The following is a 12,688-nucleotide window of genomic DNA, read 5'->3' on the forward strand; positions in this document are numbered from 1 at the left end:
AGAGAGAGATGGCAGGACCAATGTCAAAGGGTTGGAGGTCATGTCATGTCTGCCAAAAGTTGGGGACCTCAGCACCCAAGCAAGGCTAGAACCACTGGGTGGTGTCTGCTCTAGACTATGAACACAAAATTATTTAACAAAACTTCTTTCTGTAATCTTTTCACTAGGGAAAGTTGTTGTAATTTGATCCTAGACCATAGATTTGGTCGTAGATCTGTCTTCTGGGAATCTGTTGGTCCTATCAGGTTCAGCTGAATAGTTGGCAGACAAACTATAGGCTAGGGTAACATAGGTCGTCTGATGGTCCAAGTGACCAAACTCAAAGCTCTGAATCCATCAAGCTGAGGTCCATTACCTGGTGTGCTTGTTAACATCATACCCATCCTGCAAGGGTAATTTCTCAGAGGCAGCTTGCTCCTGCAGCACCTGAAAATACTTCCTTCTCTGTCCTATTGCAGGTTTCTCTCATAATTTCACATCCATCGTGTTACTTATAATAGGACCTTTCCTTTGATCAACCAAGAAAAACCAAAAAAACAAAAGCTGAGGCCAGAGACATAGTATAGCAGATAAAGCAAACAGCCAGTCCTCGTTATATCGCTGGCACCAAATATGGTCCTCAGAGTACTGCCAAAAGTAAATTCTGTACACTTCTGGGCGTGACTCAAATCATCCTCTCTCCCCACTTCCAAATAGCTCATTTTAAAAATTATACTTCTGTAACTCTGGGAAATAATCATGTACAGAATACAAGGCCCTGTATCTTTTCTTTTGCTTTTTGGGTCACACCTGGCGATGCACAGGGGTTACTCCTGGCGGTGCTCAGGGGACCATATGGGATGCTGGGCATCGAACCTGGGTTGGCTGCGTGCAAGGCAAATGCCCTACCTGCTGTGCTATTGCTCCAGCCCCTCTGTATCTTTTCTTGAGTTCATTTCAGGGTTCCTAAGCATGTGAGATCTACTTTGGTTTCCTTGAGTCCTTTGGCCAACATTGCCCCTGGGTTTTGGCCTGTGAACAGAAGGTGTAACAGTGACAATCATTTCATTTATTAAAATTCAATTAATTCAGTCCCATGCTTAGAGAGATGGATGTAATCTACCTATTCCAAACTTCTTAAAATCTAAATTTTCTTATTAAATGTGCAGAAGAGGAAAGTCATACATTTAAATACTTAAAGGTCCTAAATGTCAGACACACCTCTGTAATTCAAGCCTACATATTACTGGAAAATTGTACAACTCATTCACATAGCACTATCTGTGATAAGTGATATGTTTAAAAACCTTCGAGAAATAACATTTGAATGGTATGATTGTTTAAGCATAGCCACCTACACTACATTTCACCCATATATTTTAATGTCACACAGTCCAGCCTGCTAACAGCATGCTTTTGTAAGGTACCAAGCATCAGCAGCAACCCGAACTCCCACAGTAACCCAACTGCACACCGATGGTGGAGGAAGCACAAAGCAGGCTTTCACCACCTGATCATTTAAGCCATTTAAAGGCCATTAAATCAAGAATGGGAGAAGAGAGACAAACACAAAGTGAAGGAGGAAGTCCAGCAGAGAATAAAAGATCACTTGTGGATGTTACCTCTATAATATGGATGATGAGGTGTGTTTTCTATTACTGACCAGTGCTATTGAACAGACCCAAATCAAATGAACACAACAGAAATCCACAAAAGCAATTCTTTTAATTGTTTAATGTGTCACAGTATTCACATAACAGAAACCATTCAATGCATAGTTGTTCTAGAAAGAAACATGAAGAACAACATCACAGGAGACTAGTTATTTTCTCTTTAGTGACTTCTTTTGTCACAATTATACCCGCTGTGCATAGGCCAGAACCCAGGGGCTGTGCTGGCCAGAGGACTCGAGGGAAAGCCGGCAGAGTTCACATGTTACTCACACACACCTCTCGTGATTCACAAGCTGTCTCCTGGGAGGTGAACAGGACGAGCATGAGCATCGATATGTAATATATACACAAAATGCCACCAATTAATAAAAAATAAGTAACACTCATTATAAATCAGAGGAAACTAACAAAATGTTAGAACTATTTATATTTATCAGATCGTCATCATAGTGGATGCCTGAATGGAAGATACTTTGATTTCTGAAATCGAGATATTATGTAAAAGCACAGCTTGTGTGAATTTTATAAAATTAGTAAAAGTTATAAAAATAGGATATGCAATGTTAAAAAAAAAGGTGTCTGGTAAAAGAGACCTCTAAAACAGTAGCACACTGTTCCAATGTGGGGAAATCACTTGAAAATCAATTTTAGAAGTTCCAAATGGTAGTCAAACTCTTATTCAACACCTAGGAAACCTCTAAAGCTGGCTCAAAAAGCAGTGCAATTTCTCGTCCTTCATGCCTTTACCCTATGTGATCCTGTGGCAGCAAAAATGGTTGGGCTTGATTTTTAAAGAGAAACAATTGAGCAACACTTAAACCCTTTGATGGTTCTGCCATTCTCAAATCTTTTCATAGACCTGTATTTTTTGTTTCCTTTACTCAAGGTAAAAGCTTACAGATAGCCCTTCATTTCGCCAGAGTTTAATAGTTTAATAGGAATGATAGGGGGTCTAGGGAGGGCGGGAGGGAGAGACAGAGACAGAGATCTATTCTCCAGAAGAAATAGCTGGAATATACCCTTTGCTTGCAGGAGGCCTGGGTTCAATTCTGGCAACACATGGTCCCCTGAATACTGTTGCAAGTGACCCCCAAACATAGAGTCTGAAGAAACCCCTGATGTGGTTGTTGGTACTGTTTTTTCATTTGTTTGAGTTTTAAGGCCTCAGTAGTGCTCCCCTGATCACTCCTGGTGAGGTTCGGGGAACCCTATGTGGTGCTGGGGATTGAACCTGGGTTGGTCTCATGTACAGTGAGTGTCTTAACCCCTGTGCTATCTCTCAGGCCCCACAAATCTGTTTTGTAAAAATTAAAAAAAAAAAATTTTAATAGGCCAGTCATCTCAAAAAGTCCGAGAGTGGAACTGGAGAGGTAAGGCAATCCCTAGCACCATATATGTCCCCAGAGCCTCACCAGGAATGATCCCTGAGCACAGAAGCAGGAGTAAGCCCTGAGAACTGCCAGGTAGGGCCTCCCCCCACCCCCCCCCACACACACACGCACGCACGCACGCACGCGCACACACATACACACAGAGGATACTTTCCATTTCAACATACTGAAAAATGTAAAAAGTAATCCTAACTCTAATTTTAACATAAGCCTCATCAAAACAAACACAGAATCTTAGAAAATGTTTCTCTCTTTATAATAAAGAACTAGTTGATAGGTTGCTTTTTGAGACTCAGGGAGGTGGGGAGAGGTTGCTAGGCTCACTTCTAACGGGCTCTTTCTCCACCTGAGTGTTGGAGAGAGCAGGACTGCAGTTCTAGCCAGACAGAGGGCTGCCTCTGCTAAGCTGTGTGTTCTTCAAGGTATGTAGGGGCCAGAGAGATAGTTCAGTGGGTAGGGTTCTTGCCCTGCACACAGCTGACCAAGGTTCAGCCCCTAAGTCCACTAGGAGTGATCCCTGAGCATTGCTGGGTATGGCCCCCAAATAAAGATAAAGTTATTTAATGTCCTTACACCCAGATTTCTCTATTATTAACGTTTTTTTTTTCAAACATGTATCTCAAGGCATATTCATCTCAGAAGAAGGGAACTGGAGACACTGGTGGAGGGCCACTGGTGATAGGATTGGTGCTAGAACATTCTATGCCTGAAACTCAATTAGGAATAACTTTGTAAATCAAGGTGCCTTCACAATTTTTAAAAATAAAATTCAATTACAAAGAAAAAACAGGGGCCAGAGAGACAGTACAGCAGGTAAGGTGGAGGCCATGCATGCGGCCAGCCCAGGTTCAATCCCCGGCATCCCATATGGTCCCCTGAGCCCCACCAGGAGTAATTCCTGAGTGCAGAGCCAGGAGTAACCCCAGAGCATCTCTGTGTGTGTAGCTCAAAAATGACAAACAACAACAAAAAAGAGGAAAAATAAACCATACATAGGTTAAAATAAAATACAATCAAATCCCCAAGCCTAAAAAAAAACCAGGGAGAGGTGTTGTTGCTCTGTGATCAAACTAAGTCACGGACCGCTGGTAACAATTTCTCCTCTGGGAGATTCACAGTGTGCGCCTGCATCACTAGCGGCGCTGAGAAATCTGTACTGGCTTCACTCTTACGGGTGTCCTGTGGGCCCGGCTTCTGGAGACACTGCTCAGTGCCTAGTCCATAGCTCTGGGCACTTGGACGGGAGTGTGGAGGCCCAGCGATGCCTACGCTCTTGGCACAGGTTCTGAGGACTGAGACAGACACCCTGCTGGTGACAAGGGACCCATTCAGGCTCACTGGCCCCTTAAATTTAGGTCAGCACAAGTCCCTTGACGCTGAGTGCTCAAGGCAAGTGGTTCCCGCAGGCCCTGCCTGATCCAGCACGAAGTCCCATTCGGGTGGTGTCAGGCAGTCTGCAGGTTAAAGAGCTGCTCCTCCAGGAAGGCGCCCCCAAGGCCATATTGCTCTTCGTGCAGACTCATTTCTTCAGGAGACACGTGGTTTCCTCCGAGAACAAAGTCTGCAAACCTAAAAAGGGGTTGGTTTTTTTTTTTTTTTGGCTGTTGTTGCTTTAAATAAAGTTACTGTTATCACCAAAAGGCTTATTTGGAAGATAACATGTTCCCTTTCTACTCATCTCCTTTAATTAAATTTAACTTTGCATCAATAGAGGATGGCATTTACAGAGTGGGTGTAAAAACAGGAATGGCTTATGTGATCCTTCCCAAGATACTCTGGGAAAGGGCAGAAAAGCAGCCAGACATAAACATCGCATTCTGCCAAGCCTACCCACTCCTAGTTGCCAGCTCCTTCTCTTCTCTCATTCCGATTCAGTTAGAGTTACCATTTATTCATTACTTTGGCTTGGCAATCCTCCTCCCCCTTCCATTTTCCACTTGAGGGCACCGTTAGGGTAAGGCTTTGAAAGGAGGAAGAGATGTCAGGGCAGAGAGAGGTCCTTGGTGGACTTTTAAAATGATTCAAAAGGGTTTGAAAACTCCAACCACCACCTCTTAACTTTTCCCTTCCCACCTGGAAGTTATTGCCTCCCCTAGAAAGCACATCTGGTGGGGGCTGGAGAGATAGCACAGTGGGTAGGGCATTTTTGCCTTGCACATGGTCGACCCAGGTTCGACTCCCAGCATCCCATATGGTGCCCCAGCACTGCCAGGAGTAATTCCTGAGTGCAGAGCCAGGTGCATCGCCGGATGTGACCAAAAAAAAAAAAAAAAAAGAAAGCACATCTGGTGTGTGTGCATTATAGATGCAGACTACGCATTCTGACACAAGGGTCTGTGGCATCAGTGAGGGCACCAGGGCTGCTGACAGCTCCCACAGGCTGTTTCCTGCGAAATTCGGTTCTTAGTTTACATATCCGTCTACACCGGCCTATCTCGCTCCCAGCAACCTTCACGCAGGGGGTGGTGCGAGTAGCTGGGCAGGGCTTACTTTTTAGGCGCCTGGAGCCTGGAGACGGCCAGCCAGGATGGGAAGTCGGGCCCCCGGCAGGCCCTGCGCAGCTCCTCCAGAGCGCGGGCGGTCTCGGCGTCTGCCTGCTCCCGGTACTCATCCTCCGTCAGCAACTTCACCTGTGGCTTCCGGGACACCATCCACGTCTTCATTTTCCTACAATGTGCAGCATTCAGTTGCTGGCTTCCTGACTGCATCTGATCCCTAAGTCCAACCCTTAGGATTTATAAAGGTTTATTTTTCAGGTGCCCGGAGATGGCAGAGCAGGTGCATGGCCCAGGTTCGACTCCTGGCACCACCTGGTGCCCTGGGCACCATCAGGTGTGACCTGGGTCCTCAGCCCTACCCCCCAGGTGTGGCCCAAGTCTCCCCGAGATGCCAGAGCCTGAACAGCACCACACCCAGAGGCCCTTACACGGAACTACAGGCCTGGTTGGCTGGGAACGGCCAGTAGAGACCATGATGGGCCTCCTGAGCACTGCTTGGGAGACTCCCACTGTCCTTATGTACATTTTTTTAGACAGTAACAGTAGTGTTTTATATCACAGCGCTGTGCCACCCTTTGGAGCACAGCTATACTGTTTCATTTATGTCACGGTGACGGAAGTATTCAGTCTGGGCCTACCTTACTCTCTGCCCTCTTCCTGGACCATCCTAAATAAAGTCTAAGGCCCCAAGGTGCTCAATAAGCAGTTCACTGCTTTTTTTTCCTTGCTCATTTCGAATCGCACAATCAGATGCATTTTAAAAAAGCCTGTTTTCTTAATGCTCGGCCGGCAGCTTTTCCTGGGTGCTAGGAGAAGCAGGCTCTGGGACGGCCTTTTACCCTTCCACGGAGACAGACCTCACTTCACACAAAGGTGCAGGATTTGTGAGCTCTCGTCTCCACCTAGTGGTGGTAACTACTCCTAGAGAAGAAATAAATACCAGACAAGGGTTGAGTAGGTACAATTTTTGTTTTTGTGTTGGGGCCACACCTGGTGAGGCTCCTGAGGCTTCCTCCTGGCAGCGACTGAACCTGAGTCAGCTGCGTGCAAAGCCAGCACCTTACCTACCCACTGTACTATCGTTCCGGCCCCACAAAATGCATAATTCCAACTCTATTTCCCATGCTGAGGGGCTCGTGAGTTGAATGTTTTTCCCCAAGCAAGTGAGATTAAAAATCGATTAAGTCTGAAATGATGAAAAAAAAAAAAAAGATTTTTAAAATATAGATTTCATTTCTTGATGAGCTGAAAAAGAGCTTGGGGATACTTTAAGTCTAATTTAAACAGAATCCCAAGTCTGAGTGAGCATCAGAATCACCAGGAAGCTTGTAAAATAAGAGTTTCCTGGAGGTGTGGAACCTGAAAACTCTTTCCCCTTTTAGAGAGCCTCTGGGGGCTTTTGAGCTGAATCAAGGGTTCAGTGACGCCGTTTCTCCTCCACACCCAACCTGATCTCAGCGACCAGGCACAGGACTCGCTTTTCTCTCAGTGGTGCTGAGATGGAAGCAGGGCCTGCCCTATGCAAGGCAAGTGCTCGCCAGTGTGCAAGTGAGCTGCCTCCCTGGTCTCTGCACAGATGCCTCAAGGCCCAATCCTGGCATTAAACTTACCTGCTGTGTGAAGTGGAATAATTCCCTAACTCTGCTCATATTGAGAAGGAAAAAAAAAAAAAGCAAGCAAGCAAGCAAGCAAGCAATCACTTCATGGGGTCATGGTTCAAATACAAGGAGACGTTCTGGGGAAAGTGCCTGGCACAGCGAGTGAGCTCTAGTGAGTGTTCCAAAAAGGCCATCAAGACGGGCGCTCTAGGCTATTGTTAAGATGCATTCAAGCAGCTCTTCGCAAACTAGAAAGCACTCTCCATAGCAAGGCATTATTGCTCTAGTTCATTATTTTACCTGTAAGTTCCTGTTTTGTTTCCTAGCTCCTGTCCACATAATTATTCAGAAGCAACTGAGAAGCTGAGGAAGACGTAATACTTTAACATAATAGAGAAAACAATATTATGCTTGTATGAATTGTATAATAAATTGTATGAATGTATAATAGATACCAGAAAGGTACCAGCATTGCAGGTAACAGAACATAACTCGCTTTTGCAGGGCAGCTGGATGTTTCATGGGAAAGAGAAAACAATTCGGTCCCGGGCTCTACAGGCCACGAGCCCGTCAAAGACTGAGTCCTGAGGGTTGGAGGGGCTGACTCAAAGCAGAGGGGCCCTGAGGATCCCTCATCACAGTACCGAGAGTGGCAGAGCGCAGCTGGCACCATCCCCTCAGCTGCCCTCACACCCAGTACACAAGGAATCCGCCCTGCCACTGACAAATTTTTCACCCTGTCGTCTTGCCACAAACACAATCCATGAACTACCGGGTACCAGAGTCTCCTTCTGCAGAGCCAAGTGCACTTCTGAAATGTCTATCAAGTCCCTCTTCCCATCTGGGCCTCACTGCCTCCCTCCACTGCCCCCGCCCTCCCGCTCTGCTCTCCCTACTCCTGTCCTCTTCACTCCTTGCCTAGACCACCAGGCTGCCATGGCTTCCTTACAGCCACCTTCTGTGACAGAAGACAAATGGGTCACATCCCACTGCCTGAGGAGTGTCTGTTGTTTCTGTGGTGAAATTCTTTTTTACTTGTATCACTGTCACTGTCACTGTCATCCCGTTGCTCATCGATTTGTTCGAGCGGGCACAAGTAACATCTCTCATTGCGAGACTTATTGCTACTGTTTTTGGCATATCCAATACGCCACGGGTTGCTTGCCAGGCTCTGCTGTGCGGGCGTGATACTCTCGGTAGCTTACCAGGCTCTCTGAGAGGGGCGGAGGAATCGAACATAGGTCGGCCACATGAAAGGTGAACGCCCTACCGCTGTGCTATCACTCCAGCCCTTTTACTTGTATATATTTTTTATTTCCATGACATTCATTGCAAATATTTCTAAAAATCATAATTTACATTATAATTCATATTTATGGATTAATGGGCTCAACTGAGTGGAATCTGCCCCCGGAAAGAAAGATTCACTGTGGCAATATTCCCCCTCCCCCAAATTCTCTGTCTCTTTCTCCTCCATCTTTCCTATAGAAATATTTGCCTCTGGCTCAAAAAGTGGCTAACAGGGAACATAACTTTCATCTGTATACCTGAGTATGAAACAGATCACAAAGCTTTGACAATAGAAATATCACATCTTTTTGTATGGACTTTCTTTTCTTTTCTTTCTATCTTTTATAATGGAGGCATCAAAAATCAGATGGGCCAGACATGTAATGCGATTCAGAGACAACCGCTGGACTAGAGCTGTTACAAGCTGGATTCCACGGGACGTCAAAAGACCGCGTGGCCGCCCACCAACGAGATGGTCAGACTTCTTGTCAAAACCCTGAATGAACGATTTGAGGCTCTTCCTGTTCCTGGAGCAAGCAGATATCATTGTGCTACACTAGCAAGTGACAGGGACAAATGGAGACATTACTGGCGCCCTCACAAGCAAATCGAAGATCAATGGGATAAGTGATACAAGTGATAATGGAGGGGGAATGAGCTACCCCTGGCTCTGTGCTCAGAGAACCAGGAGGTGCTGGGAATCAAACCAAGGCTGCCCACATGCAGGGCAGGTGCCTTACCTACTGTGCTATCTCTTGGCCCCACTTTCTGTACTTTGAAAAGGTTTAGGCCTTAACTTACAACTTCAGAGAAATTAAAGTCCTAAATGTAAAAATATCCTTTTTTCCCCAACCACTTGATTCATTTCTGTTCCCTAACTCTTTAGTTTGGGCGGGATGCTCAGGGCTTACTCCTGGCTCTGTGCTCAGGGAGCACTTCCGGCAGTCTGGTAGGCTCAGGGGACCCTAGGAGATGCCAGGGATCGAACTTGGGTCAGCTGTGTCCAAGGCACGTGCCTGACCTGCTCTACTACCATTCTGATCCTACTATCCCTGACTCTTATAAGTACGACAAATATTTCTAAAACTGTCCTGGGCTTTAAGAGACGGAAATACAGAATAAAAGTAGAAAACTTTAGGCAATCCAGCGCCCATCTAATTTGCTACCAATTTTAGTGAATTGCATGTAGTCTGTAATTCCTGAGTAACAGGTAATGAAAACATGAACGCGGATGAGTCAGGCATCGGCTTTGTTGGTTCTCTATCCCCACGCCCTTCCCCCAAGAGGAACGGATGAGATTAAATATGATGCAACCAAGACCATCCCCCCATCTCAAAACCATGGTGACCATGAAGAGGAGAAGTCACGCACCTCTTCAGGTGACTGACAGCCTTCCATGGGTAGCGCAGACCCCTGGCCAAGAGCAAGAAGCCCACAGCTGCCAGGGCAAACCGGGGTGCAGAAACTCCCCAGTAGACCAGAAGCAAGGAGAGGAGCCGTAGCGTCCAGGTCAGAAGGTTTATGTTCTTCGCATCCACTAGTGGCCCACGTTTGTAACAAACTGCGAAGCTGAGAAATCCAGCAATCAAGACATAGCCTGCAAAAGCAGAGGAAGAAAATCATGCAGATTCCACCGTGGAAGGCTGTGAGGAAAAACCCAGCAGGAGCTGCAAGGGGCAGTCAAATTTCACTCTGATTTCCCTTTTCCAGTGAAGGAGCTTGAAAACGCATCCTGGGCTCAGGTGTTCCTTCTGTCTGAGACAGCAGCTGCATTTTGTAGTAATGGTGGGTGTTCAATACATGACGATGATCTACCTAGTGCTTTCTAGTCCAAGGCCCGAGATGGGTAAATGCGCTCTCAGCAGCTGTCGTCCAGATAAGCCTCATCATGTGTTAGGCGGTGAACCCTGTTTAAAAGGGTTTTTACTTTCTGATCACAAAAGGAAAACAAAATTTTCCACCAGAGAGATCGGACTGTCACCCTCGTAATCCAGTTCTCAAGACTCTGCATCAACTAGTGGAAGAATGATAAAATATTCTATTCTGTTGGGAATCTATGTGAAGTGCACACTGCCTCTTCTGAATGAAAACCCAAAAGGGGTTTTTTTCATTTTTATGCAGCAAGTCTCAAGATTTAATTTCCAGCTTGCAAGAAATACAAAAGAGAAATTAAATTCCACCATAAAGGAGCAATTAAAAGAAATTCAACAGTATGACCTTTACTGAGAACTAGTTTGGGCTCTAGCACATTTGTGATAATAAACATGAGCTGTTAGAGTGTAAAAATGACATATAGGAAATGACTGATGCAAAATGTGGCTCTGGACCACATCTCTGTACCAACCAACCATCAGATATTTAGGAAGGAGGAGCCTGAGAGACAGTACAGTGCGTAGGGCCCTTGTTTTGTATGTGGCCAACCAGGGTTTGATTCCTGGCATCGCATACCGTCCACTGAGTCCCTCCAAGAGTGATCCCTGTGCACAGAGCCAGGAGTAAGCCCTGAGCATTACTGAATACTGTCCTTCCCACCCCACCTCACGCCCCACTCCCTTACTCCCTTGCAAAAAAAAAACAAACCCGACTGGAAAGATAGAAGATAGTACTGTCGGTAAGGTTTTTGCCTTGCACATAGCCAACCCAGGTTCAATCCCTGGCATCCCATATGGTCCCCTGTGCACAGCCAGGAGAGATTTCTGAATAAAGCAAGGAGTAACCCCTAAGCATTACCTGGTGTGGCCCCAAAACAAACAAAAAACCAAATGTCCCTACCCCCAAAATGGCTAACTCAGTTCAATCCCTGGCACCACATATGGTACCCTGAGCATCACCAGAAGTGATCCCTGAGCACAAAGCCAGGAGTGAGCCTGAATGCCACCGGGGTTATGGCCCAAACCAACTTCCTACTCCCAACCTCCCCTCAAATAGAAATAGTTAGGAAGAGTTAGGGATGTGGTTAGAAGTAAAGCACAGGCCTTGCATGCATGAGAACTGGGTTTGGACAAGAGGAAGGAAGAAAGGAAAAAGAAAGAAGGAAGGAAGGAAGGAAGGAAGGAAGGAAGGAAGGAAGGAAGGAAGGAAGGAAGGAAGGAAGGAAGGAAGGGAGGGAGGGAGGGAGGGAGGGAGGGAGGGAGGGAGGGAGGGAGGGAGGGAGGGAGGAAGGGAGGGAGAGAGGGAAGGGTTGGGGGAGGAAGGGCGGGGGGGAGGGGAGGGATGGAAAAAAGTGGGGGAGGGAGGGAAGAGAAGGAAGGAAAAGAAAGAACAGAAAAAAGAAAAACGTTTAAGAGGTTTGTCTTAACTCAAAGGCTGGAGCACTTGCTTTGCATACAGGAGTTCTGGTTCAATTCCCAGCACCACATGGATCCCTGAGCAGCAAGCTGGGAGTAGCTCCAAGCCCTGCTTGGTGTGGTAACAGGAAGAATACTCATAAAGCTTAAACATGGCCTGGCTTGGTGAGAGATGATTTTATGCAATTATCAATTTTATAGATTTAATCATTATTTCAAGAGCAAAAAACTTTTAAAAAAATTGTTTAATGAATATTTAAGGGATCATAAATGTTCAGAATATCTAAAACTTAGTATAAAAAGGCCAAAACAGTAACAATAAGTCTCAAAATGGAGACGTTACTAGTGCCCGTTTGAGCAAATGGATGAGCAATGGGATGACAGTGATACAGTGACAGTATAAAAAGGAAAACAAGCTAAAAACAAAACCTTTAATTAAAATGAAAACCTGATTGCTTTATTTGGGTGTGTGCACTTAAAACAAGAAATCTGATGCTAAGGAATTAGGAGAAAATAGACTCTACTCTTGTTCATGACTTCCCTATTAAAACCAACATTTAAAAGGTTTTTTTTTAAAGTAATACAAAACAAGACCAAGTGGTTTCCCAATAACCTCTCTTTCTGAAAGTCAAATCTCATTAGTCATTTATATTTAGAATTTCTCTCCTTTCATAGGGAATACATTAAGAAAAAATAGCCAGTCACATTCCAGAAAATTCTTTCATTACAAGCTATTTGTGTGGCCACAGCATAATGCCAGTCAAAAACAGAATGAGATGAAAAAAAAAACTATTTTTTTCTCGTGTGATCATTAGTATTAAAAACTGAGAAAGTGATTATAGGGAAATGGTTTAAAAGTGAGATTGACTAACTTGAAATCACCAAACTATGGGAATAATATGTATGTGTGTATGTGTGTGTGTGTGTGTGTGTGTGTGTGTGTTTATATATATGGTGGGGCTGGGGGGGGGG

The 12,688-nt window shown here is 45.3% G+C and overlaps 1 protein-coding gene across 1 annotated transcript in view; it reads right to left on the minus strand.

Moving 5' to 3' along the window:
* Nucleotides 1-1,685: 1,685 nt before the first annotated feature.
* Nucleotides 1,686-12,688, minus strand: part of NEMP2 (nuclear envelope integral membrane protein 2) — a 33,631-nt gene continuing 22,628 nt past the window's right edge. The window contains exons 7-9 of the mRNA XM_055121825.1: nucleotides 9,801-10,026; nucleotides 5,534-5,710; nucleotides 1,686-4,612 (exon numbers count right to left, since the gene is read on the minus strand). Of these exons, the coding sequence (XP_054977800.1) occupies nucleotides 4,489-4,612; nucleotides 5,534-5,710; nucleotides 9,801-10,026 (527 nt within the window). The 3' untranslated portion in view covers nucleotides 1,686-4,488. The remainder of the gene's footprint in view (nucleotides 4,613-5,533; nucleotides 5,711-9,800; nucleotides 10,027-12,688) is intronic.

This window comes from Sorex araneus, chromosome X (genome assembly GCF_027595985.1).
Source record: "Sorex araneus isolate mSorAra2 chromosome X, mSorAra2.pri, whole genome shotgun sequence".
Classification (NCBI taxonomy): Eukaryota; Metazoa; Chordata; class Mammalia; order Eulipotyphla; family Soricidae; genus Sorex; species Sorex araneus.